This window comes from Chlamydomonas reinhardtii, chromosome 9 (genome assembly GCF_000002595.2).
Source record: "Chlamydomonas reinhardtii strain CC-503 cw92 mt+ chromosome 9, whole genome shotgun sequence".
NCBI lineage: Eukaryota > Viridiplantae > Chlorophyta > Chlorophyceae > Chlamydomonadales > Chlamydomonadaceae > Chlamydomonas > Chlamydomonas reinhardtii.
Window position 1 is genome coordinate 1,821,908 of NC_057012.1, and position 23,045 is coordinate 1,844,952.

General features: G+C 62.2%; 5 protein-coding genes across 5 annotated transcripts; 3 read left to right on the forward strand and 2 right to left on the reverse strand.

Moving 5' to 3' along the window:
- Positions 1-74: 74 nt before the first annotated feature.
- Positions 75-5,491, reverse strand: CHLRE_09g396000v5 (uncharacterized protein). The gene is made up of 10 exons (XM_043065784.1): positions 4,765-5,491; positions 4,219-4,396; positions 3,945-4,079; positions 3,560-3,714; positions 3,098-3,276; positions 2,653-2,831; positions 2,327-2,421; positions 1,913-2,121; positions 1,562-1,688; positions 75-1,295 (listed from the first exon to the last, which is right to left on the reverse strand). The coding sequence occupies exons 1-10, from the start codon at positions 4,927-4,929 to the stop codon at positions 999-1,001; spliced, it is 1,719 nt and encodes a 572-aa protein (XP_042920904.1). The 5' UTR covers positions 4,930-5,491; the 3' UTR covers positions 75-998.
- A 749-nt stretch (positions 5,492-6,240) lies between these two features.
- CHLRE_09g395950v5 (uncharacterized protein) lies at positions 6,241-10,155 on the forward strand. The gene is made up of 8 exons (XM_001694553.2): positions 6,241-6,488; positions 6,887-7,168; positions 7,323-7,386; positions 7,646-7,786; positions 8,082-8,194; positions 8,490-8,549; positions 8,732-8,876; positions 9,175-10,155. The coding sequence occupies exons 1-8, from the start codon at positions 6,333-6,335 to the stop codon at positions 9,294-9,296; spliced, it is 1,083 nt and encodes a 360-aa protein (XP_001694605.1). The 5' UTR covers positions 6,241-6,332; the 3' UTR covers positions 9,297-10,155.
- Positions 10,156-10,701: 546 nt separating this feature from the next.
- Positions 10,702-16,024, forward strand: CHLRE_09g395900v5 (uncharacterized protein). The gene is made up of 7 exons (XM_001694552.2): positions 10,702-11,006; positions 11,120-11,408; positions 11,639-11,789; positions 11,997-12,290; positions 12,630-12,786; positions 13,088-13,176; positions 13,331-16,024. Exons 1-7 carry the CDS (start codon positions 10,871-10,873, stop codon positions 14,825-14,827), a joined length of 2,613 nt encoding a protein of 870 aa, XP_001694604.2. The 5' UTR covers positions 10,702-10,870; the 3' UTR covers positions 14,828-16,024.
- A 177-nt stretch (positions 16,025-16,201) lies between these two features.
- On the forward strand, positions 16,202-19,899 carry CHLRE_09g395850v5 (uncharacterized protein). Its single transcript, XM_043065778.1, has 2 exons — positions 16,202-16,762; positions 16,863-19,899. The coding sequence occupies exons 1-2, from the start codon at positions 16,663-16,665 to the stop codon at positions 18,935-18,937; spliced, it is 2,175 nt and encodes a 724-aa protein (XP_042920905.1). The 5' UTR covers positions 16,202-16,662; the 3' UTR covers positions 18,938-19,899.
- Positions 19,900-20,071: 172 nt separating this feature from the next.
- On the reverse strand, positions 20,072-22,991 carry CHLRE_09g395800v5 (uncharacterized protein). The gene is made up of 7 exons (XM_043065775.1): positions 22,909-22,991; positions 22,715-22,795; positions 22,517-22,571; positions 22,122-22,244; positions 21,608-21,684; positions 21,266-21,352; positions 20,072-20,956 (listed from the first exon to the last, which is right to left on the reverse strand). The coding sequence occupies exons 1-7, from the start codon at positions 22,912-22,914 to the stop codon at positions 20,897-20,899; spliced, it is 489 nt and encodes a 162-aa protein (XP_042920906.1). The 5' UTR covers positions 22,915-22,991; the 3' UTR covers positions 20,072-20,896.
- Positions 22,992-23,045: the final 54 nt, after the last annotated feature.

The following is a 23,045-nucleotide window of genomic DNA, read 5'->3' on the forward strand; positions in this document are numbered from 1 at the left end:
GATGCAAGCCCTGCCACCCAGTGTCCATACTTGGCGCAAGTGCGGGCCAACCTGGCACGAGAGGCAGCAGCAGTGCTCAAGGCAACTTACAGGAAAGCATTGCCAGGCAAAGTTCTGCCCGGAAAGCGCCAAGCATTTACGCAAAGCATCGCCTGGTCACACAGACATCGGAGCACACACGCCGATACGCAGGCTACCGTTGCACACTGTGCACAACTTCTGAGGCGTGGGTGAGCCGTTGAAGTACCGCGCGCCAGGTGAGTCGAAGCCCCAACGACCCAAAAGTGACGGTCATTGCAATGGGGCCCCCCAGAAGAGCGAGAGCGCACAAACTGTCCGGCACATCCAGCCCAGTCTCATTAGTATGTAACGCCATCCACGAGCGTGGGACCGAGCACGCCTATTGTATTAATATCAGGTACGGGTAAGCGCGGAAAATACAGAATACATGCGGCCAGTGCGCTGCGTTGCACTGAATGGGCAGATGATGGAAAAGCGTCTCAAAGTAATAATCGTCTCACGGCGGGATATGCTTCAATCCCTGATTAACGGACGCACACAGCCGCACCCGTCACGGGCAGCGGCACTGCACGCCACGGCCCCCCACCAACTGAAGTGCTCAGTCCCTCTCCCGCTCGCTCTCCCGCTCGCCCACTCGCGGCGCTTTTTGAACAACAGTACGTATGCAGTGAAGTATATCTGTAAGGAAATATGTATACGAAGCATTGCACCGGCCATGGCCCTTTCCTCATTATGCCCAGCAATCTTTCAACCGTTCAACCTGCCTCGCCCACAAAACATAACAGTCAACAGCCGCCTGCCGCACACACACATAAACACGCGCAAAACAGCATGGACGGCACGTAGGCGCAGGAAGGCTTAGCGAAGCCGATAAAAGAACATGTCCGAGGGTTATCAGGTCTTCTCTAGCAACCGGGATGCCGGAATACGCTCCTTCTGCATCACAGCATCACCCTCCCGAGTTAGTTACGAGTTACTTACGACACCTGCACACGCGCACGCGCATCCTGCTGCTGGTGGCCCCCCGAGCTGCTGCTGCGGCCGCTGCTCCCCTCCTCCACAGATGCCATCGGCACCGCGCCCTGCTGCGCCGCCGCCACCACCACCACCTCCGCCTTGTTGCTGCCGGCGCCGTCGCCGACCGACATCACCTTGGTCTGGGTGCTGGTGCGTGTGCCGCGCTGCGAGCGGGACTCCATTGCAAAGCGCAGGCTGGTGTGGTGCAGGCCGTCAGCCACTTCCTCCGCACTCCACTCCTTGATGTAGTAGTCCTCCTGTCATGAGGGGGGGGGGCGTGGTGAGAGGGGTGGGGGCGAGGGCGGTTAGCAAGGCAAATGCGGTGGCGTCTGAAGGTTCAACGTGTGCCTATGAGTGTGAATGTGTTTGGAGGTATGTACCGCAGCTGCTTGAGTAAGCGGGAACGCGTTGACAAGTGCCGCGTCACAGGCAGTGGGTGGCACACGAATAGGAAAGGGCCACCCATGCAGGTGCATGCAGCCATACATGCACTGGGCGTCAGCCGCACGGCGCACGCACGCACCTCTGTTGCGCCCTCGCGCGGTCCGGTCAGCATGGAGCCCCACATGGGGAACCAGATGAAGAACAGCGCCAGCGTCAGACCAATGGTCTGGTATCCCATGTACTCCAGACCCTGGTACTTGGTGAGGCTGCAGGAGCGGCAGCAGCAGCAGCAGCAGCAGCAGCAGCATGTTGGTATAATGGGGTTGTGTGATGGGGAAGTAGTGGGTTGAACGTGGCGCTGGGTGTTATGTACAGTCAACGTTAGTGCGCTAGTGCTCTGCATCCCCTGTGCAAACCCCACCCGCATCAGCATACCGTTCACGCATGGGCTTTTCAGGTAGCAAACCATGCACAAAGTCAGTTCACTCACGTCAGCTGCCAGGGGGCGGTGCCGGCGAACCAGATGGCTTGTGTGATGGCGGCGCCGGTGTTGCCGCCTGCGCCCACGAGGCCGGAGACCACGCCGTAGGCGCGGCGCGACACGAAGGGCGTGATGCCGAAGTGCAGGCCGCAGGCTTGCTGGCAGAAGATGGAGAAGATGATCATGATGACGATGGTGGAGGTCAGGCTGTTGTGGACCTGCGCGTGCAGAAAGACAGAGCGCGTTTCGAGGGAAAGGGAACGTGTGTGTGTGTGTGTGTGTTTGATGTTTGTGTGGAGGTACGTGCTCTGTGCAGAACTGGGGAATGCGCGTGACCTGCTCGCTCCCAGAGCTACAGCTTCATCTGCCTGAGGCGAGCCTGCCAGCACGCCAGCGTGTCAAACACAATCTCCACCGACTCACCCGGCCCAGGATGACGCAGAAGATGCCCCCCAGGGTCTGGATGATCCAGAGAGCGCAGATGCGACCGCGCATTCCGAAGGGCTTGGCGATGAGGTCTGCAGGCGGCGCGTATCACACATTGAGCAGTGCAGCACAGGTTATATGGATGGGTGTGGCTATCTATGTGTGGGTACATATGGGACCTCAGGCTGCACGGGTACGGAGCTGGGTACGGAGGGTAGCGGACGCGAGTCACGACGACCACATCAGCCTGCACAAGTACCCACAATAATCCAGGGCAAATCACCAGAGCAAAGGAAATATCCAAGGTTATCAACAAGACTCACCGCTGATCATGCCGCCGCTGGCCCGGCTGAAAAGGTTCATCATGCCAAACATGCCGCCCAGCGCGCCCGCCACGGTCAACGACAGCCCGAACTGGTCAAACATGTACTCCACGATAATGTTGTCCACCGTCAACTCAACACCGAAGGAGTAGCCGTACGTCAGGGCCAGGATCCAAGACCTGTGGCGTGGCGTGGGGGGGGGGCGTTGGAGCAGGGTGGAGGGTGGAGGTTCTGGATGGATAATGCTCACCCACCCACCCATCCGCCTTTCCTCACGCCCACCCAGCACTTCTCCCCTCCCCCTTCCCCACGATTCCTTGACTCTCGGGACTGATATCGTTGGGCTCGGGCGCATAACCTTCCCCCTCTCCCTCTCTATTTCGTTGGGTTTGGTTTAGTTTGGGCTGGTATCTACAACCCTCCCCCATCCCTCCAGTCCCCGCACCTGTAGTTGCCGAGGCCGCACTTGATGACTGGCCACATGGCGCCCTTGGACTTGAGCGCCCCCTCCTTTTTCAGGTCGCGGTAGTCCTTGCCGCTGGGGTGGTCAATGCCCAGGGCCAGGGTGGCCAGGGCCGTGGCGATGTAGAAGACAGCCGGCACGAAGAAGGCCCAGCGCCAGGCCTGTAGGGGCGTGCGTGTGGTGGTGGGTGGGGGGTTACCTGCCAGAGCCAAATGAAATGGGTCCCAATATATACTCAAGGAATCGTGGGGAGGGAGAGGGGGAGGGGGAGATCAGGGGCGCAAATGAAGGGCGCGGCGTGTTGTGTGATGATGTGGTTTAGCGTGTCGTGTCTGGTGACCACGACACACTAGACACACGTGCACGCAGCCAACCGCACAGACACGTACACGTGCACGTACACGCACACGCACGCTCACACCCACTGACCCACCACGCACGCACCTGGTATCCCGGCACGCCGCCGTCCTTGATGCCCTGGTAGATGAGCGGCATGATGAAGTGACACGCGCCGCCGCCCATGTTGCCCCAGCCCCCGGCGATGGCGTTGGCAGTGCCCACTATTTGGACGTTGAACATGGTGCCGCACCAGAACTGACCTGTGATGGTTGAGGGTGTGGGCAGGGGGGGCAGGGTCATTACGCGCGGCGTGCGGGGACATACCGATCGGCCCAACCCAGCCTGCTCCCTCATCGCTCCACTCGTACATTAACTCCCTTCAGCGCACCAGCAGCCCACCCAGGGTACCACACACACACACACACACACACACACACACAAACGCACGCAACGCATGTGGCGCTATGTAAGACATGCACGCATTACTCACAGCACACGAACATGCAGAGGCTGAGGCCGATGAAGAAGCGCACGGCGGCGAAGCTGGCGAAGTCGGTGACCAGGGCCATGCAGAACACGGCCGGAGCGGTCATCAACATGGTGGCTGCGGTGCCGTAGCGGGGGCCTGTGTGCGTGTGTGTGTGCAGGGTGTGTGTTAGACGAGCACCATGCACGCATGTGTGCGTGTTTGATTGCGTCCGTGAGCGTCACACACGCGCTGCGTCCAAACCCCAACCCCCCCAACCCCCTCCTCCAGCACTCACCCACGATGTCCACAAACACGCCCATGAGCACGCGTGCCGCGATGGCGCCGCACACGGCCGCCACACCGGCGTTGCCCAGCTGCGCCTTGGTCAGGAACAGGTCGTCGCGGATGATGGGCAGCAGCGAGGCCGGCGCGAAGGTGGCGAGGAAGGAAATGAAGAAGGCGAACCAGGACAGCTGTGTGTGTGGGGGGGGGGCGGGGGGGGTTGAAGGGGGAAGGGTAGGAGGAAGGGCGTGGTGTGGGGCTGGGAGGGCGTGTGAGGGGGAGACGCGGAGTAAGAGTGTGGAGACAGGGGGGCGTGCGTGTGTGTGGGCTGTGGGCGATGAGGCGGCCCGGATGTGGCGTGCAGGTGTTATATATCCAGGACGGATTCCAGGCGGGCAGAGGGCTGGGCTGTCCCGCACAGCAGGCTGCTGGGCGATGACAGGAGGCTGGCAAGGGCTGTTTCTGTACGTGGCTCGACATCGTCAACTAGGGTTAGCTGGGATAGGTCGTCAGCCAGCAGTCTAGGCCGATCAGTGGGCGCGAGGGCGGGCTTGCTCACATGAAAGGCGCCCATGTGCGGGTTGGTGAAGCGCCACACGGGAATGCTTTTGGCCTTGCCCTCCGAGTCGAGCTCGTAAGGGTACTTGCGGCCTGACGGGTTGACCGGCGGCCCCTCAGTCGCCTTCACCGCGCCATGTCCCAAGTAGTCGACGCCTGTAGACATTCTTGCGCGTCTCGCTACAAGTGCAAGCTTCGTAGGCGTGAGGGCGGGCGCGTTCAACTAGTGCGATCGACTGCTGGCAACACAAGTTGTGATTGATGGTGCAGTTGGCGTGCTGATGCGCGTGCAAACGTCCTCAACGAGTGTGTGCCTTGCTACCGCCCTGTATGACCAGAAGACTAACTCTGGACGTCTGCGGCACCGATATATGTTAGACGAGGTGCACGGAAAAGCGCAGAACCAGCGCCCTTGTCCAGTGTCGTATACTGGAAAACGTCCATGTGGCTGCCCCCGTGGCAACTGACTTCGGTGTTTTCTTGTTATAAGTTCCTGTTGGTGTATCAAAAGCTGCTGGTGCACCGTAGGGCGAGCGCGCCGACGGGATACTTCGGTGTGACCCCAGAAACCCTACAGGCGCTGCCAGAATGACATCTGAAACCTTTTTGAAGAGAAATTGTGCTTGTAGTTTGTTTCCGAGCTATTATCGTGGCCTGCGAGCATGGCGGTTGCGGTGGCGGTTGGGTCCGCCTGGAAGGTCGCTTCACCAAAAGTGAGCCGGAGAGGCTTACGACTACACACACGAATATGAAGTGCAAAAATGAAGGGTCGTGGGTACTTACGGGTTCCTTGAGATTGTCAAGTGTGTTGGTTCGAGGTTTTCGGCATCCCCTTCATACAGTAGCTTTCCCCCTCCTTGCCATGACTATGCTGTGATGCAGTTAGGTAGTTGACATTCATACGTACCGTGCTGCGAGGAGCGCGCACCGCCCTTGTGCACGTACGTCCCCAAGATGCAAGATGCAACTGTGGGGCAGGGGAGGGGTTCTTAGCACGGAAAGAACGCGCCCAATTAATGAGCCACCAGAGCTGCGGTGTCGTCGAGATGACAGCGACCTAGGTACATAGGCCATCAGCGGAAGGCGGATCGCATGCCTCAGCGCAAGGCTCAAGACATGGCTGAGTAAGTAAGGCCGGTTGAGTGCTCTATGCCCTCTGCGCTTTGATCCCCGCGACGTCCCCGCACACGCAGCAATTGAGCAGTTCGGTCATCAAGCCTCCCAGGCGGCCGCTCGGCATCCAGGGGCTCGGCCTCGACGTGCAACCCGATGCGCCGTGCGAGCGGTTGGCCCACCGTGCTTCTGTGCTTGAAGTTGATATCCATAGCTAGAAGTATGACGCTGTAGATTACAACGTTGCGGCGGCGGTCGACACCAGTGCATCACGAACACGTCTGACGATGGTGACGGAAAGTGCCTTCCGGTGCATGCAACATGTGAGCGCCTGCTCGAATCGTCTACACTGGAACTTCGAAACGTATATTACTGTTCCTTTACTATAACGGCGTAAATCCTCTCTCGCACTCACTTACCCAAGAACTCAACGTTACGTCACCGTTCGATATCGCGATGCTTCAGACCGCACCTATGCTTCCGGGCCTTGGGCCACACCTCGTCCCGCAATTGGGAGCCCTGGCCAGCGCTTCTCGTCTTCTGGGCTCCATAGCTTCGGTTCCGCCCCAGCACGGTGGTGCTGGCTTCCAGGCTGTCCGGGGATTCGCCACGGTGAGCCTTCGCGTGGTTCTTTCACTTCTACACCGCCCTGGTTCTAACGTGTTGCGTTCTTTCGGAATAGCGGGTCGGGTCGCGGTGACGTGAGCGAGGTGATTGCACCGATAGGCGCATGACGTTGCACGACTGCCCGACACTCGCACACCGGTCCACGACCGCTTTCGACTCCTCAACAACTCAACATCTCCCACCCCCATGTTTCGCATGGGCGGGCGGCGGACCGGCGGGGATGGTGGCAGAGGGGGCAGTGGTAACAGTGGTAGCAGTGGTAGCAGTAGCGGTGGTGGGAGCAAGGGCCCCTAGTTACTACTTGCGGTGGCCGCCGCGTGCCTGACGCTTGAAGTCTTCGCAATTGACCTGGCGACGGCCACGCCACATTGACCACGTCACAGGGCGCCGTGAGCACGCCTGCTGCCAGCTCCCCCGGCCACAAGCCCGCTGCCACGCATGCGCCGCCCACCCGCCTGGACCTCAAGCCCGGCGCCGGCTCCTTCGCCGCCGGCGCCGTGGCGCCCCACCCCGGCATCAACCCAGCCCGCATGGCCGCCGACAGCGCCTCCGCGGCCGCCGGTGCCTCTGGCGACGCGGCTCTGGCGGAGTCGTATATGGCGCACCCGGCCTACAGCGACGAGTACGTGGAGAGCGTGCGGCCCACACACGTCACCCCGCAGAAGGTGGGTCATGCCACGGTGTGGTGTCAGAGTGTGGTGTCATGGCGCGCTGTAGGCGGGCAGGAGGGTTGGGGCTCATATGCCTCGTTCGTGCCTCTCTTCAGGTTCAGTCCCGGTGAACAACAACGCCCCAACTTCCGGCTCCTCGCCCCCGCAGCTGCACCAGCACGTGGGCCTGCGCACCATCCAGGTCTTCCGCTACCTGTTCGACAAGGCCACAGGTGAGCGGGAGGCAGACCAGCATCCAGCCTTAGACCCATCTGGGGTGCTGGACCCTGCCTTCAAGCGCATAAGGGAAGGGGTTCACCCGCACAAGGCGCGACTTGAACGTTCCGCACGTGGATCGCATGATTACCCGCCCCTACCCAACCCCGCATACCGCGCCCGACCCGCTGCTTCTGAACCTATTCCCCACCTCCTAGGCTACAAGCTCGCTTCTCCTTAATTACGGTAATCGTGAATGCGATCCCCACCTCCCAGGCTACACGCCCACCGGCTCCATGACCGAGGCCCAGTGGCTGCGGCGCATGATCTTCCTGGAGACGGTGGCGGGCTGCCCGGGCATGGTGGCGGGCATGCTGCGCCACCTCAAGAGCCTCAGGTCCATGAGCCGCGACCGGGGTGAGCTCGGCTGCGCCGTGTCGCAGGGGCAGCAGGAATGGAGGGGGAAAGAGGGGGTTACTGGGCTAGGTCGTTGCCTTGGATGTCGAGAGGCCCTAACCGTAGCACGTTCACTTGGGGACGCGGAGACAAGTCTTTTTCCTCGGGGAGGGTGCGCAGGCGGTGCTGGCACCAGCACCCCATCCCGCCGCCCCATCCCGCCGTGTGGCCTCGAACTCCCGCTCACGCGGACCCATCCTCAGCCTCTCACAGCCGCTGTGACCCTTTCCCTGCAACCCCTTCCATGCACCCCCAGGCTGGATCCACACGCTGCTGGAGGAGGCCGAGAACGAGCGCATGCACCTCATCACCTTCCTGCAGCTGCGGCAGCCCGGACCCGCCTTCAGGGCCATGGTCATTCTGGCGCAGGTGGGGATATGTGTTGATGTAGATTGGGGGCATGGCGGGGGTGATGCAGTGCTTGGTGGGGAGCGGTTGGGCTGGTGGGCGTGGGTGTGTTACGGTGTGGGCGTCATTTCGCTGCTTCCCATCTCCCGGCCAGGGCCGCCGGCTACCCCTCTGTTGTGCTTGTCGACCCCACCCCCTCGCACATACCATCACACACGGGACATGCACATTCCTGCCTTAATCCTTGACATGCGCACTCATCACACGTTTCTGTTTTCCCTCACCACACAAGCACCCACCCCCTCCCCTTCCACAGGGGGTGTTCTTCAACGCCTACTTCATCGCCTACCTGCTGTCGCCGCGCACCTGCCACGCCGTGAGTCAACACTTACAAGCCTCAGTTTGGCGACTCTGTGCTGCACGTGTCCCGCCCGACTCCTGCCCGAGGCCTGCCAGAGCCCTGATTGGCACTCTCGGCCACTCCCTCATCCTGCCCCACTTCTCCTGTCCGACATGCCCTGCCTCCTGCCTCCCCTATGTGTGCCCCACCTCTCTCAGTTCGTGGGTTTCCTGGAGGAGGAGGCTGTCAAGACATACACACACGCTCTCGTGGAGATTGACGCGGGCCGGCTGTGGAAGGACACGCCCGCCCCCCCGGTGGCCGTGCAGTACTGGGGCCTCAAGCCCGGTGCCAACATGCGCGGTGGGTGTTGCGGTGCTGGTGGGGGGGGGGCTGGGGGAGGCGTGGGCAACGGACTGTGGGAGTGGATGCTGGGGAAAATGAGGGGTGCTTGTGTGCGTGTGTTGGGAAAGCACAAGGGGAAATGTCATGTGCGTGTGTGTCGGCGAGGGCGTGGGGCGTATGGGCGCCTGTCTGCGTTGCCCTCTCGCCGGCTGCGGGGCATGCTTCTCGCCCTGCCTGACCTTCACATGGCGCCCAACTGGCATCCCTCGCTCTTACCAGCCGCCCTCTCCCTGTACCCTGTACACACATCCCGCAGACCTGATTCTGGCGGTGCGTGCCGACGAGGCGTGCCATGCGCACGTGAACCACACCCTGTCGCAGCTCAACCCCAGCACTGATGCCAACCCGTTCGCCACCGGCGCCAGCCAGCTGCCCTAGGCGCCAGGTACCAGGCGCTAGGCACTGTGCAGCTGCCCTAGGCACGGCAGTATGACAGTGTCAGGGATTGAGCCCGTGCTGTAACGCATGCTGATGCCCCATGTACGGATGAAGCATGGGTGTTACGGTAGCTGGTGCCGGTCCTGCAAGGGCCATGTGACAATTGGTTATTTGCAGACAAATGAGTGAAAGTCGGATATGGTTCCAATAAACGGCATACTAGTCATCAGCCGCATGGTGCATGACAGGAATGTGACAGGCAGCAATTGCAGCATTTAGTAGAGAGCCGCGAAATTTGTATGCTTATGTGTGTGTGCATGTGTGTCTAGAGGTGATTCGTGTGCCTGGGCTTGTTGTTGTGTGCCCTCTAGCCGCATGTGACGCGGCACGCGCGCCATATAGCCGACTGACCAGACCGACGTGGCGATCAGTCATTGCAAGTGCACATGCGCGCGCTGGCTTGTTGCTTCTAAGCTTGTTGCGAGGACTTTGAAGTGCTATTCGTGAGACTTGGATCTGTGTGCCTGGAGTGAGGCCGTTGCGCCCGTTAGAGCGACGGCTTCGTGAGGTGAACGTAGATACCGGCCCAGGCGCAGTTGTGCACCAAGGTGTGCACCTAATTTGGTGATACTTAGGTCCCGGTCTAGCCATACCTTCAGTCCCACACTCCTACAGTGGCCTGGATTGATGAGAGAGCATGTCTGTATGCCGCGATTTCGCAGAGGTATTAGTAGCTGCTGCCCGTCACTGCACCAAGGACCACGCGTGTATGCCGTGAGGCGTGAGCTGGAGTTGGCGCTGCAAGTTGCACGCAAGCGCCCTGCGCCCTGTCTGGAGAAAAGTGTAATGCTTTGAGAATGCCTTGCGCTTGTGTGTGCCATTCAGGGGAGCCTTGGAGGTATTCTCCCCTGGTGCCATTCCCTACATCACAGCACGTAGCACTAGCAGGCACCACCCTCCCGTGCTAACCAGTTCCTGATGCGCGCGGGGCAGTGTGCGCAGGCAGCTCGATTGCTCCAATTGAGGGGTGTTGGGAGATACTGAGTGCCTTCTGCCCTTGTCCTTGGCCTGTTCCCTTGTACGGTATGCAGGGTTGGGGATTGCGGCGGGGGTACGGACGCACAATACTCGGAATGCGCCTCTGCGCCCGTATGCATTGCAGCGCGGCGTGGCGCTGAGGCCTGTAGCCGCCATGCCAGGTCCTGCTGCGCGCGCGACAAGGGGTCCCTGAGACAAAGAACGGGGGGGAGGGGGGGGAGTGATTGGGAGGATCTTGGGGAGGGGAGGGTTCGTTCGGAGGTCAAAAACATCCGGCTGCGGCGTGCGGCGTGCGGCGCAATGGTGGGCCGCTCGAAGCGGATTTGCGGCACCTCCTAATCGGCGAATGTGCACGCTCGGCCTTATGTGTAACAGTCTAGCCACCTACATCCTCTTGAACTACTTCACTGCAAGCAGAAATGACGCTTTAGCAGCCTGAGGACTGTGGGCTGGCACAAATCGACTCAAGCTTCAAGAGCGTGGAACCTGGTGCCACTTCGCAAAACGCTTGACAAATTAACCTAGAGTTGGTAGACATGCAGTCCCACGCAGCCTGCCTCTGGCTGCTCGGGCTGCTCGTCGTCAGCCAGGGTTGCGGTGCCTCCGCCGGCCTGGAGTCGGTATGGAGAATTTCGAGCACTCAGCTTGGCCGCAAGCTAACGCAGGCGACAGGTAGGCTGCGCTCCGGAGCGACGTGTGTCAACGAGCTCAATGGGGACCGAATGGCGCACTCCTTGCAAAGTGGCTCAGTAGTCTGCCGTCGCCATCCTGTGTATGCCTCTCAGGTGCCACTAGTATTGTGCCACTTCTGGTGGACCAGAGCCCTTGCGCGGCGCTGAACGCGGACGATGCGGCACCTCTTTTGGCCGAGGACAACTCGACCCTGGGCTGGGCCACAATCCAGCAGGGTGGTGCATTCCTGAACGGCTCGGTAGTCCTGCAGGTGGACCTGACGGCCCACGTCTCTGGCATGTATTTGGCAGACTCTAGCAGCACTCAGGTGGACGCATCAAATGTGCGCGCATGCATCGTGACGGACAAGCCGGATGCTTGCCCTGTCACACGGCAGCTGATGTGAGTGAGGTCCGGGCAGCATGAATAATGCGACATGTCGGCGTGCGTATGTCCGGGAACACCGGTACATAATGGATATTCAAAGAGAGAGGCACAGAAGATGTCTTGCTGGAAAGCTGATGGGCTTAAACTTCACAGCTTGCTGTTTATGCGTCCTGCATCGCACAGCGCACTTGCCTGCCTGACATCATCCAAAACCGTCCAAACACTCAATCTTAACGCGCTTGCAGGTACCACTTCCCGCGGACGGCCGACTGCACGCGGCGGCGAGCCACGCTGGACTTCGCTATTCCACCCAACATCTTCAACTGCAGCTATGCCACTCCGGAGGACTACGAGGCGACGTTCTACCTACAGCTGGAGGTGGACCTGAGCTTTGACGTGAGTACAGCGCTTGAGCCTTGGGCATGGGCGTGCGGGAGGGAGGCGTGGCCGCGGGGAGCACCAGCGGGCTGTTGCAAGGGGAACTGCCTGCCGGCGGCGCGAGAGGGAGCCCGACCTAACGCTCTCAGCACACGTGCCATCACACCGTGCCTTCGCGCCTTCCCTGACCTTCTTCTCTCTGCCAACACCATTGCCCCACCCCAGACCTGCCTGCCCCCGGACGGCAAATACTACGCCGGCAGCCGCCGCAAGGCCATCAGCCCCGGCTGCTCCTACATCACAGTCACCGCGCAGTGCACGCCCTCCACCTGCGAGCGCCCCACGCTGTCCGCCGAAGAGCTGGCGGCCCAGAGCGGCGGCGGCGGCAGCAGCAGCTCGCTAATGCCTGTCATCGTTGGCGTCAGCGTGGGCACGACCGTGCTGGTGCTGGCCATCCTGGGCGGGGTGCTGTATATGCGGAAGCGGCAGCGCGATGAGGCCATGCGTCGCAAGCTGCAGGTGTGTAATACTGAGTGAGACACGAGGACAAAAAGGGATTTGACACTATATGCTTGTGCTTTCAAGGGTAACGCTACGCGCGATCGTCTTAAATTCTTCTCGTGTGTTCGCGCTGAGTGGAGGGAGGGTTCTTTTGGGCTGTGTCGTAGCGTGCGTGCCAAGCAGGGTTCTAGCGGGTGGCACGATGGCTCACGGCAGGGGCCCAGCGCCTGCACCTGTGTGCACCAGCGGGGCCACCCACATCCGACCTCACGACCGCACCCACCTCCCTCCCTTCCCCTCTCCTGCCCCACTCTCCCCTCTCCTGCCCCACCCTTCTCCTCCCACCCACCCCTGCAGCACAAGTACAGCAGTGGCATGGAGGGCGGCGAGGACGAGCTGGTGGACACGGAGGACGAGGACCTCGACCCCGAGGACGACTACGAACTGGACTTCAGCGGCAAGAGCAACGCCACCGCCGCCTTCGGGGGCCTTGGCAGGAACTCCATTTTCGCAGGTGAGCGGGGAGGGGGAGGTGAGCGGGCTGGGTGGTGGGGAGGCGGTCGGGGAGGGTGGGGTGGTGTGAGGGGAGTGAACGGGGCAGAGGCGGTGGGCGCGGCAGTGGGCTGGTGCACATGTGAGACAAAGACGCGCAGGCGGGGCGAAGGTGGGGAGGTAGGGGTTTTGGTTCGGAGGCAGCGGCCTTAGGCAGGTAGAGGAGATGGGCGTTCAAAGCGGGCGTGCCGCTTCCGGACTCCTTCTCGTCGAGGCATCATTCACGCCCACCTGCCCATCATGCTTGCCCCCCACGCACCCAGGCCGCTCCGTACTCTTCAGCCGCTCGCACCGCTCCACAGTCGGCGGTCGCAGCCTCACAGCGCTGGGTGGCGGCGGCGGATACTACCAGGTGCGGGCGTTAAGGGCGATGGGCGCCGGGGCATAGGAACACATAGCAGGACGCAGGAGAGACAATCATGTCGCACCTGCTCCTGTGCGTCATGCGCTCAGTGAGTCTGTATGTTGCGCTAACCGCTACTCCCTTACTTCACTCGCGGCTGCAGGGTGGCATGGGCGGCAGCATGATTGTGCCGCCCGGCGGCGGCTACGTCGGCGGCGGCTACATGGGCGGTGGGTACGGCACCAGCATCTACGCCTCCGCCACCGGCGCCGCCATGATGGGCATGGGCGTTGCGCGTCGCGGCGGGATGCAATCCGAGATCCAGCCCAGCTACATGATTGGATCCGGCGGATCCGTGGTGGGCGGTGAATACCGCACCCCCGGGGCCCGCCGTTTCTCCACGAAGTACGAGCGGCGCGACACGGCCGGCCCCGGCCACAGCCAGCCTATGTCGCCCGGCGGCGGGGCATATGGCCAGCCTATGTCGCCCGGCGGGGGAGCATACGGACTGCCTATGTCGCCCGGCGGCGCGGGGTACGGCCAGCCTATGTCGCCCGGCGGCGCGGCGTACGGCCATGCGCCGTACGGCAGGAACAGCATTGCCGCGTCGTACAGCCTCGCCTTCACGGGCCGCGACTCGGCCGCCATCAGCCACCTGCATCCACAGCCCGAGATCGAGCTGCACGAGGACAACTACCAACTGGCGCGCATGAGCACCAAGATGATGTCGGCCGGCGGCGCGGCTGGCAGCGGCTCCGCCGCCGGCAGCCCGGCTGGCATGACCGCCGGCCGCAAGTCGCCCTCGCTGCCACGGCCAGCGGCGGCGGTGACGGGCCGCTCCGTGGCCCAAGTGGCTGCGGAGCTGGGCCTCGAGTCGCCGTCAGGCGCTGCCGGCCACAGCGTCACGTGGGGCGCGGGCGCCGCCGGCGCGCCGCCGCCGGCGCCAGTGCTGGCGGGCGCGGCTGCCGCTGCGGCGGCGGCGGCGCATGGCGCCGGCGCTGACGTGTACGGCGCGTACGAGAACCCAGAGCTGGTCCCCGACAACGCCAGCGCCTTCATCAACCCACTGGCCATGATGGCGGGCGAGAGCAGCAGCTCCGACGACGACGCGGCGGTGGCGCCGTCGGTGGCGGCGGCGCGCCGCGCCGCCGCCGCTGCCGCGGCGGTGCCGCGCGCCGCGACCGGCTACAAGTCCTGGACGCAGGAGGCCCGCATGGCTAGCAAGCAGGAGCTGTCGCCCAGCAGCACCGCGGGCGGCAGCGGCAGCGCTGGCGGCGCGCCGTCTGGCGGCGGCGCGCCGAGCACCGTGGGCGCGGCGCATGCGAGCAGCTCGTACTCACACTCGCAGGTCTGGGGCGGCATGGGCGCCGGGGCGGCGGCCGCGCAGCAGCCGGCGCTGCCTGCGGCCATGCTGCGCCGCCAGCAGGCGCAGCAGGCGGCGGTGGCGCAGCAGGGCGCATACCAATCATACGGCGCCGCCACGACCGACGACGACACGGAGGATGGGGAGGACCTGCTGCCGTCGGAGCGGCGGCGGCGCGGCGGCGGTGGCAGTACCACGTCAGCGCCGCTGGTGGCGCTGGCGGAGAGCGGCGCGGTTGGAGGCGGCACGCTGGTCATTCCTGTGGCGTCGCAGCACCTCGAGGGCGAGGACGAGTAGGCAGGAGGGCGACGCAGCGTTGTGGGTGAAGCTGGTGTGAAGCTGGTGTGACATTGTGGTACGATGGTGACGGTGGCGTCGGGTTGCACCGGGTTGTGGCGGGTTGCGCTGTTGTTGTGAATAAGCGGGTTGTTGCTGCGGGGGCTGCAGGGTCATGGTTGCAGGCTTGGTGATGGTCCCGTCTTGGGGCATGTCTGGGTGCAGTTGCAGGTATAGCATGTGTGTTGCCGATGCGTGCGCCAATGGGCCTGTGTGTACCAATACGTGGAGCAGCTTCGCATGCAAAGGAGATGATAAGCAGGTTGTGGCGCGGCGGCTTTCGAGCATTGCTAGCGCCCGGGGTTCAGACTGCGGGGGGGGGGATTGAGTTATCTTGAATTATCTTCATTAAAGCTCGATCGCGCTTGTGGATGATGGCTGCGAAAGCCAAGCGTCAAATGCGTTGAAACCGATAATTGTTGTCACACAATGTGCGATTGCTGGCGCACCAATGAGGCGCCGACAGTCGCTTTGCTTGGCCTCGTGTAGCAGTAAGCGCCGTGACCCATGTGGGGTATTGTTGTCACGTTTGCATTTCCTCAGCCAGGTTGTGCGGCAGGGAATTTGCGTCAAGCGCCGCTGCCCAGCGGGTCCCCGTACAGGGGCACTTCTGAATCATTATCATCATCGTCATCATCACGTGTGCGTTGGATTGCTGACATGTTGCCTAGGTTGTGGATTTCACGAGTACGGGTACGTGTTTGTGAAGCTTACTGATCGCCAATTGGACGCGTGACGGGCCGTGCCTGTACGAATCGAACCCGGCTATGTCCGGGAGATGAGGTAGACGCTTGCAGCCTCAGACTTTCTTGTCATTAGTGTGGGTACGTGTTGCCTGGTGCAATTTCAGAGTACAAGGCCCTGGCTGTGAGGGTCGGTGAGGGCACAGGCCTAGGCATTCCGCTGCCCGCGTTGCCAACGGTCTCCGTGTCACTGTACGTGAATTTTACCGTATGTCCGTATGTAATGGAGGCTTGGCTGGGTGCAATTGAGGCTTCGCCGGGATTAGGTTGGAGCAGGGGGTTGTAGTTGTGTGGAGCAGGGTAGAGCACGGCTGGCGGGTAGGGATAGCTCCCCAACAGCCAAACTTAGCCGAATGGGGTCAGGTAGCTCACGGTAAGGAATGCTGACACGCCCCTACTGTAAAACTGAGGACAATGAACCAGCCGCTGCAGTGGACTGAGTGAAGTCCCCTGTGTCTCAGAGGAAAGCGGATAAAGCCAGTCCATCCCTAGGCAAGTGACAGGGGCCACGACAGGGGCTGCCCATGTGGGCTGCCCTCTGGAGAAACTGTTTTACAGGCCGTTTCCACTGGCCACCAAACCGAGATTTCGAAATCCTTGCGCCGCTAGCTCACATCTGCACGATATTGTATTTGGGCATGGGGAAGCCCTGGGCGACGAACTCGAACGTCCACGAGACATTACCTGGCCATAGCAACGTCCATGCCCAGCCCAGGTAATCGTTGTATAAAGAGTACTACGCGGTATCCAATACCACTTTGGAAGGGTGCGGCAGCCTGCTCGCGGACTTCAATGGCTCGGACATAAACCGTCGCAACTGGCCCTGGTCCGCCCGGCCTCCAAAAACAGGCGCCTGCCTCTTCTCACAGCCAAAGTGTCAACTGAAATACCAAGCATTGCGTACCATGCACCATATTCACCAAAGTCTTCTGTAGTTGTTGTTGACCAGGCCGCGGACGACCGCCCGGCGAGAGGCCTATTGATCTCTGCAAGTCAGCACTCGGTCTAGGACGTTTTATGCAACGTCTGGTCATAGCGTAATAGAGCCAGGGGATGCCGCGTCCACTCTTCGCGGCTGTGCCGCTCGGTCTTTTCGCGCTGTCACTTGTGCTTCTCGCCGCTGCGGAGCTGTCCTCGGATGGGAAATCAACAGGTATAATAGTAAAAGCAACAGCTGTTCTAAAGAAGGGCAACAGCAGGCCACTACTGGCCCAAAAGTTTATTTGCTGACTGCTCTGTGCGCCTTTCTGCAGGCACCGATGGCTTGTTACCAGATGATAGCAACTCTGGAAACCTCGCCAGCGGGGGCGCGGCGCGGCAGTTGGCAGCAGCTGCGCGCAGCCGCGGCCAGGTGCTGAGCTCCTCCAATGGCTCGCCGGCCCCGCAGTGTGTCTCCTACAGCGGCGGCGACAGCGTGCAGCTGCTGTCCGCCTCCACCGGCGAGGTGGTTGGCTGGGCGTCGCTGGGCGCCGCCGCGCCCGCCTTCACGGCCGCTGACGACCCGATGCTGCCAAACGTGACCGCGCCCAGCTACAGCTCGCAAGCCCGCGACCTGGCACAGCGCAACGCCAGCTACTCGGGCGTCTTCCGCAACCCCCGCATGCGCTTCAACATCAGTCTGCTGCCTGGACAGCTCTTTGCAGGCGCCGCCGCGCCGGCCGCAGCCGCAGCCTCCGGCCGCGGCGCCCTCCTCAGCAACAATAACAACAACGGCCACGCGGGCGTGCACCAGCTCACCGCTGCGGTGCGCGACCCCGGCACCGCCAACCTCCGCGCCTACACCTTCACCGACCAGCCCAGCTCCTGCCCCATCGCGGAGATGCACTTTGCGCAGGAGGCCGCGCTGCCCTGCGCCGCCACCGCCGCCGCCGTGGACGTCGACCTGCCCGCGCTCTTCGGCTGCAATGCCGGCGCCAACGGCGGCCAGCCCTTCAGCATGGGGCTCTTCCTGCAGCTGAGCGTGCGCACCGCCGCCTCAGCAAACCGCGCCTGCGCCGCCAGTGCCGCGTCACTGGCGTCGACGTCGCCATCGGCCTGGAGCTGGGCATTCGGACAGGAGGCGCCCGTGGAGGTGGCGGGCAGCAGCGGCGTGGCGGTGGAGGTGGAGGAGGGATTGGAGCAGCGGCCCGAGTGCGCTGTTTTTGAGGTCGTGGTCACCTGCAACCCCGCCGCCTGCGGCGACGCCAGCCCGCCGCCGCCCTCGCCTGAGCCGCGGCCGCCGCGGCCGCGGCACAACATGCCCGTCGCCGATGGCGCCACCCGCTCCCCGCCTCCTGCGCCGCCGCTGCCGGCACCGCTTGCGCCGGCCCCTGCGCCCCTGGCGCCGTCGCCGCCCTCGCCCCGCAGTCCGCCGCGTCGGGTGCCCGGTGCCAGTGGCGGCGCACGTGCGCCGCCCATGCCGCCGTTCCCTGTGGTGGACTTGGATTCCTCCTCGCCGCCCCAGTACCCGCCCCTCTCCGTGGCGGACGGCCCACTGGCAGCCGACGTCCGCGCGCCGCCGCCCTCGCTGGCTCAGACTGGCCACAGCCTTCCCGCCCCTGCACCAGCCCCTGCACCGGTCCCGCAGCCCGCTCCCAGCACCCCTGCTACAACCAGCAGCTCCACTCAGCCCCCTGCCGCGCCCAGCCCTGAATCGCCCAAGGTTATCGTCACCTTCATGCCGCCGCCGCCGCACCGCACCACCGAGGGCGGCGGCTTTGGCGGCGGCTCCGCCGGCACCAACGTCGGCGGCGGCTTTGGCGGCAGCCGTACCGCTACCGTTTCGGGTACGACCGACGGCGGCGCCGCCGCTTCCACCACCACTGACAGCAGTGCCGGCAGCGGCAGCGGCAGTGGCACCATAAAGCCGACGGCCATTGCCGGCATCGCCGCGGGCGCGGCCGTGGCTGGCGTGGCGGTCATTGGTGTGGCCGCCCTGGTCATGTCTGGCAAGGTCGCAGCCCTGTTCGCAGCCACCGGATCATCCGCACTCGCCGCCATCACCGCCGGCTGCGGCATCACCGGCGCCAGCGCCGCCGTCGCCGCCGGCACCGGCGGCGGCGCCAACGCCGCCGCAGCGGCGGCTGGCGGTGACGGCTGGTACTTTGCCTTTGGGCGTCGCTCCACGGTCGACAGCGAGGCCTCCAGCGAGGCTGACCCGCACAGCACGCGTGTCAGCATGAACGGCGCGTACGACGGCGCGGCGGCGGCGGGCTCGCCCGGAGGCGCCAGCGCCGCCACCGCCAGCAGCGGCCACACGGCCTGCTCCGGTCAGGAGCCGATGGTGGCGATGCTCATGGCCAGCATCTCGCTGCCGCTGGCGAATGACGGCCGGCAGGAGCTTTGGTAAAAGATCCCCACGCCCGCAAGCTTGCATAAGGTTTGATGTCTTTGCAGCTGCGGCGGCAGGGGGATGCAACACGCACGTATTCTAGCGGCAGCTGCGCAACGCGGCACGGCCTGGACATGACCAGTCGGCAGCGCCACTGCGCGTTTTTGCAGCACTATTTGTTGGGAATGTATTGCGGATGGGTTGGGATACGTGTGAAGTGTGTTTAGTCTTGAGAGCACATGGATGGGAAGACATCGAGGCTACCGTAGTTTTCTCCGCGTTGATAATGCTGTAGTGCTACACTTGCCCTAAATGCGCGCATTGGCGCGTCTGCCCGTGCACCCAATCTGCGGGTGGCATAAGGACTAATGCCTGTGACGGGAGATGAGTCATTGACTCTCCCATTTAGAGCATCTAGGCGTTCGGGTTTTGAAATGCCGCGTGTGCTGATAATGATAATGGGTTTCGATGTTGTGGCACGAACCCAATTGATCCTAGCCCGGAGAGCGATACCGCCTCTTCTTAGGTGCATTTGGCCATGGGTTGATTCGTTGATTCATACACGCATTGCTGCATTAGACTTGACTGAAAGTTGTTGGCGGGTTGGTGTTACTAGGCTGCACTTGGAGGAGTTGATTACTGGTAACGATGCAAACTGCATCGCTTAGACCTCTAGATCACTAGCCGCATAGCGGGGTGGCCCGTCGGGTATCTTGAGCGTGTCAACGATTCGCAACACGCGCCCGTCAAACAGGTCTGCCCGTCAATGTATGTTGTCGGGTACGTTGCATCTGTTCGCAAATGCAGATGCATGCATCGTAGTGATGAGACTGAACGGCACTGTACGGAGTGCGGTAGGCGGCTGCCATGAGGACAGCGCGCACATCGGATGTCGGGGTAGCTGAAGCACCAACAAGCATGGACACCTGCAGCGCGCGCCCTCAAGCGCTCAAGAGGTGTTTTTGTAACATTCTGGGGTACTTGACGAGTGTTGTACTCTTTTGAAGTCATTACGGACCACGCTGTGCAGCTTCACTGCTCCCCTTGCCACTTGTGCAGTCTCCCACTCCTCGAGGCCACAGCTGCAAGTGCGTTTGGGCGGCTGTCTGCCACCTACCCTTCTGCCCAGCGCAGTTTGACAAGGCGTTGCCAGGAATACGAGCCTTACAAGACGTGCACTATGTGCGCAATCGCTGTACAGCACATCACACGGCGCTCCATCCCGAGCCAACCGCCGCTGCATCACAACACCACCCAGGTCCCCTACAGGGGCGCAACCGTAGTCTCTCATCTGCGGCGGCGTGCGTCACAAGTCCACAGCCGCCACCAAACCCTGTCCGTTCCCGCCTGAGTTCCAAAGTCCAAACGCCAACGGCATTCCTCCACCGCAGGGCAGATAACTGTGGGCGTGCCCAGGACCAGAGACCCTCAGTCTCCAGGGGTCTCCACCCTCCAGCCCATGCCGCGACGCTGCTCCAGCATCCAAGCTGAGTAGAGCTCCACCACCCTCAACTCCACCTCAGGCCAACACCCACTCCCCACGTACGTACCCGCTTGTGAGCCCCGAAAACAGGCTGCACGCTCGTGCCGCTGCGTCCTCAGTCTCACTCCTTCACTCCTTCCACAACAGGCTGCACGCTCGTGTTTCAGGCGCGACAGTACCTGTGCAGTGTGCACCCAGACAAACCCGTGTCCCAAGCCACGCACACCATATTGTCGATTGCCTTACCACTGTGTCCTGGTGACAAGAAAGTGATTTTCCACGTCTCCCGTCTGAGGCCGCAAGCGTCTACCTCATCTCCCGAACATAACCGGGGTCGGTTTGTACAGGCACGGCCCGCCATATATCCAGCCATGTCCCGCTGTCAAGCACAAGCACCCCTCCCTCCCTCCCTTCACCTAACTCCCTCCCTCCCATTCCCTGGCGCGCTCACTCCCAGATCTGCATATCTCTCCATCACCAGCGCCTCCTCATCATCACCCCTTGTGCAGCTCGAACTTGGACTCAAATGAGTAGATGCCCACACTGGCCGCCGCCTGCATGGGGCGCCAGCACACAACGGCAGAAGCGCGTCAGGCGGCCTCCGTGGGTGGCAGGGGTGAATATTGACGCGGAGGGTCCGTGTCAGGACGGTGGCACACTGAGTTCTTTCTTGCCCACCGCCTCTTCTCCCTCTATTCCCCCTTCCTACCTTGAGGGCGTCCACGGGTCAGCCCACCCTCCACGGCCATCCCCTATCCCATCCCGCACTCTTATGGACTGGATTCAAGTTCTGGGACCTGGCTACATGCTCATGAGCTAAGCATCCTGTCCCCCGCCCAGTTCGTATGCACGACTGCTCGCACCTTCTCGCAGTAGTCGCTCCACTCGTTCTCCTTGAGATCCACGTTGTCGTACTTGGTGCCGCCGCTGCTCACCACGTGCCAGTCGCCCTGTCGCCGAGCATGATGAGTGCGACATGACCGTTCACAGGACTTACATGACGCTGCACATGAACCCTGCTAAACTAACAGTGCAGCACGGGCAGTGCAGCGTGCGGCAAAGTGCGGCAATTTACGGCGACACAAGCTCGCGGTCCGAGGTCCGCCAGCCGCTGTGCTCCTGCATGCTCCCAGGCCTGCAGCTTGCCACGCCGCACGGCACGCCACTCGGGGTCCTTCGCTCGCAGCCAGCTGCCTAGTGCCTACCTCCGGGTGGAAGGCGATGGGCTCCAGGCCACGGCACTCGAAGGCGATGATGGGTACAAACTTACCGTCGTCGTCAGCTGCGGCAATTGAGCGCAATTGTGTGTGTTTGTTGGACAACGAAATGGAAGTGTGTAGGGGCACGGTGTAGGGGGGCAAGGGGTTGCAGATACCAGCCCAAACTAACCCGAACTCCGCGCAAGGGGGGGGGGGTCAAGATTAATCAAGAAATGAAATTGTTGCCTGGCACAGTGGTACAGCAGGCGCGTCGTTACAGGGGTGGTGAGACCGCTGATGAGGACTGCACGAACGGGCATGCGGTCTTAGACTCACAGGCCAGCTCTGCATCGCAGCTGTACGGCGGGGCGCGGCTTGCCTGAAGCTAATCAGCCGTGGATGCCACGCCGCCGACATTTACTGTTATCAACAAACTTACACACGCGCGCGCATGCACAACCACAACCACATATACACCCTGCACACGTGGGCGCATGCACGAACGCACGCACCCACACACCTGTGTACGGCCTCGTGACGCCCTTAATCTCCAGCACATTCACACTGGACTCCTTCTTGCTGCCCTTGGCGAACTTCATCACCAGGTTCGCCGTGCCCTTGCTGCCGTTCAGCTCGTGCTCCTCTGCAACAGCGCATGCCGGGCGTCAGCTGCTGGGCGCTACCAGCTGCGGTACTGGGCTCTTCGTTATCAAATGGCAGGAGGCAGTGGAGGCGGGGCGGGCGCCGCAGGGCGGGCCGCAGCCCCGCAGGCTGCACCGAATGCCCATCACGGAATCAGATGGCATAAGACGAGGTGCTGGAGGGCACGCCAGGTAGCCGAACGGCGAACGCACTGTGAATCTGTCGTACTACGGTAGATGGGGTGGCTCACCGCTGTCCCTTGCATGCGCCCACCTGTGGAGGTCACGTACACGCCCTTCTTCTCTTCTGAGCCCGCGCTCTCCTTCACCTGCATGTAAACCAGGTCACGCAGATATGCTCAATGGTGTACCGGTAGACACCTTCGGTGTGCCATTATCCAACGCACGGGCCCTGCCCCAGGACTCTCGTTCAGCAGCCGCAAGCAGCGCGGGTTCGGATTCCCCTACTCACGTCCAGGCACCAGTGCGTTGTGGACGGTATGCTGATTGTATCCACGTTGTCCAGCTCCGCTCGGATGCATAAAAGGAAGGTCTGCGGGCCGATCGATGGGTGCAAAAGTTTTGGGCCAGCGACAAAACCCCAACGCATATATTGTTATAGTAAATTGCCAAATACAAGTTCCACTTCTGCTCATCTGAACTTACAGGCATTGTATCAGAGGCTTGACTGCAGTTATGCTAAGGAACCCTTATCAATAAGTGTGTTTGTCGGTGTGGTGTTCAAATGTAAATAGGTGCAGTGCGTATGGCGGATGGAGGGAAAGGCATGTCAGCCAGGCGTG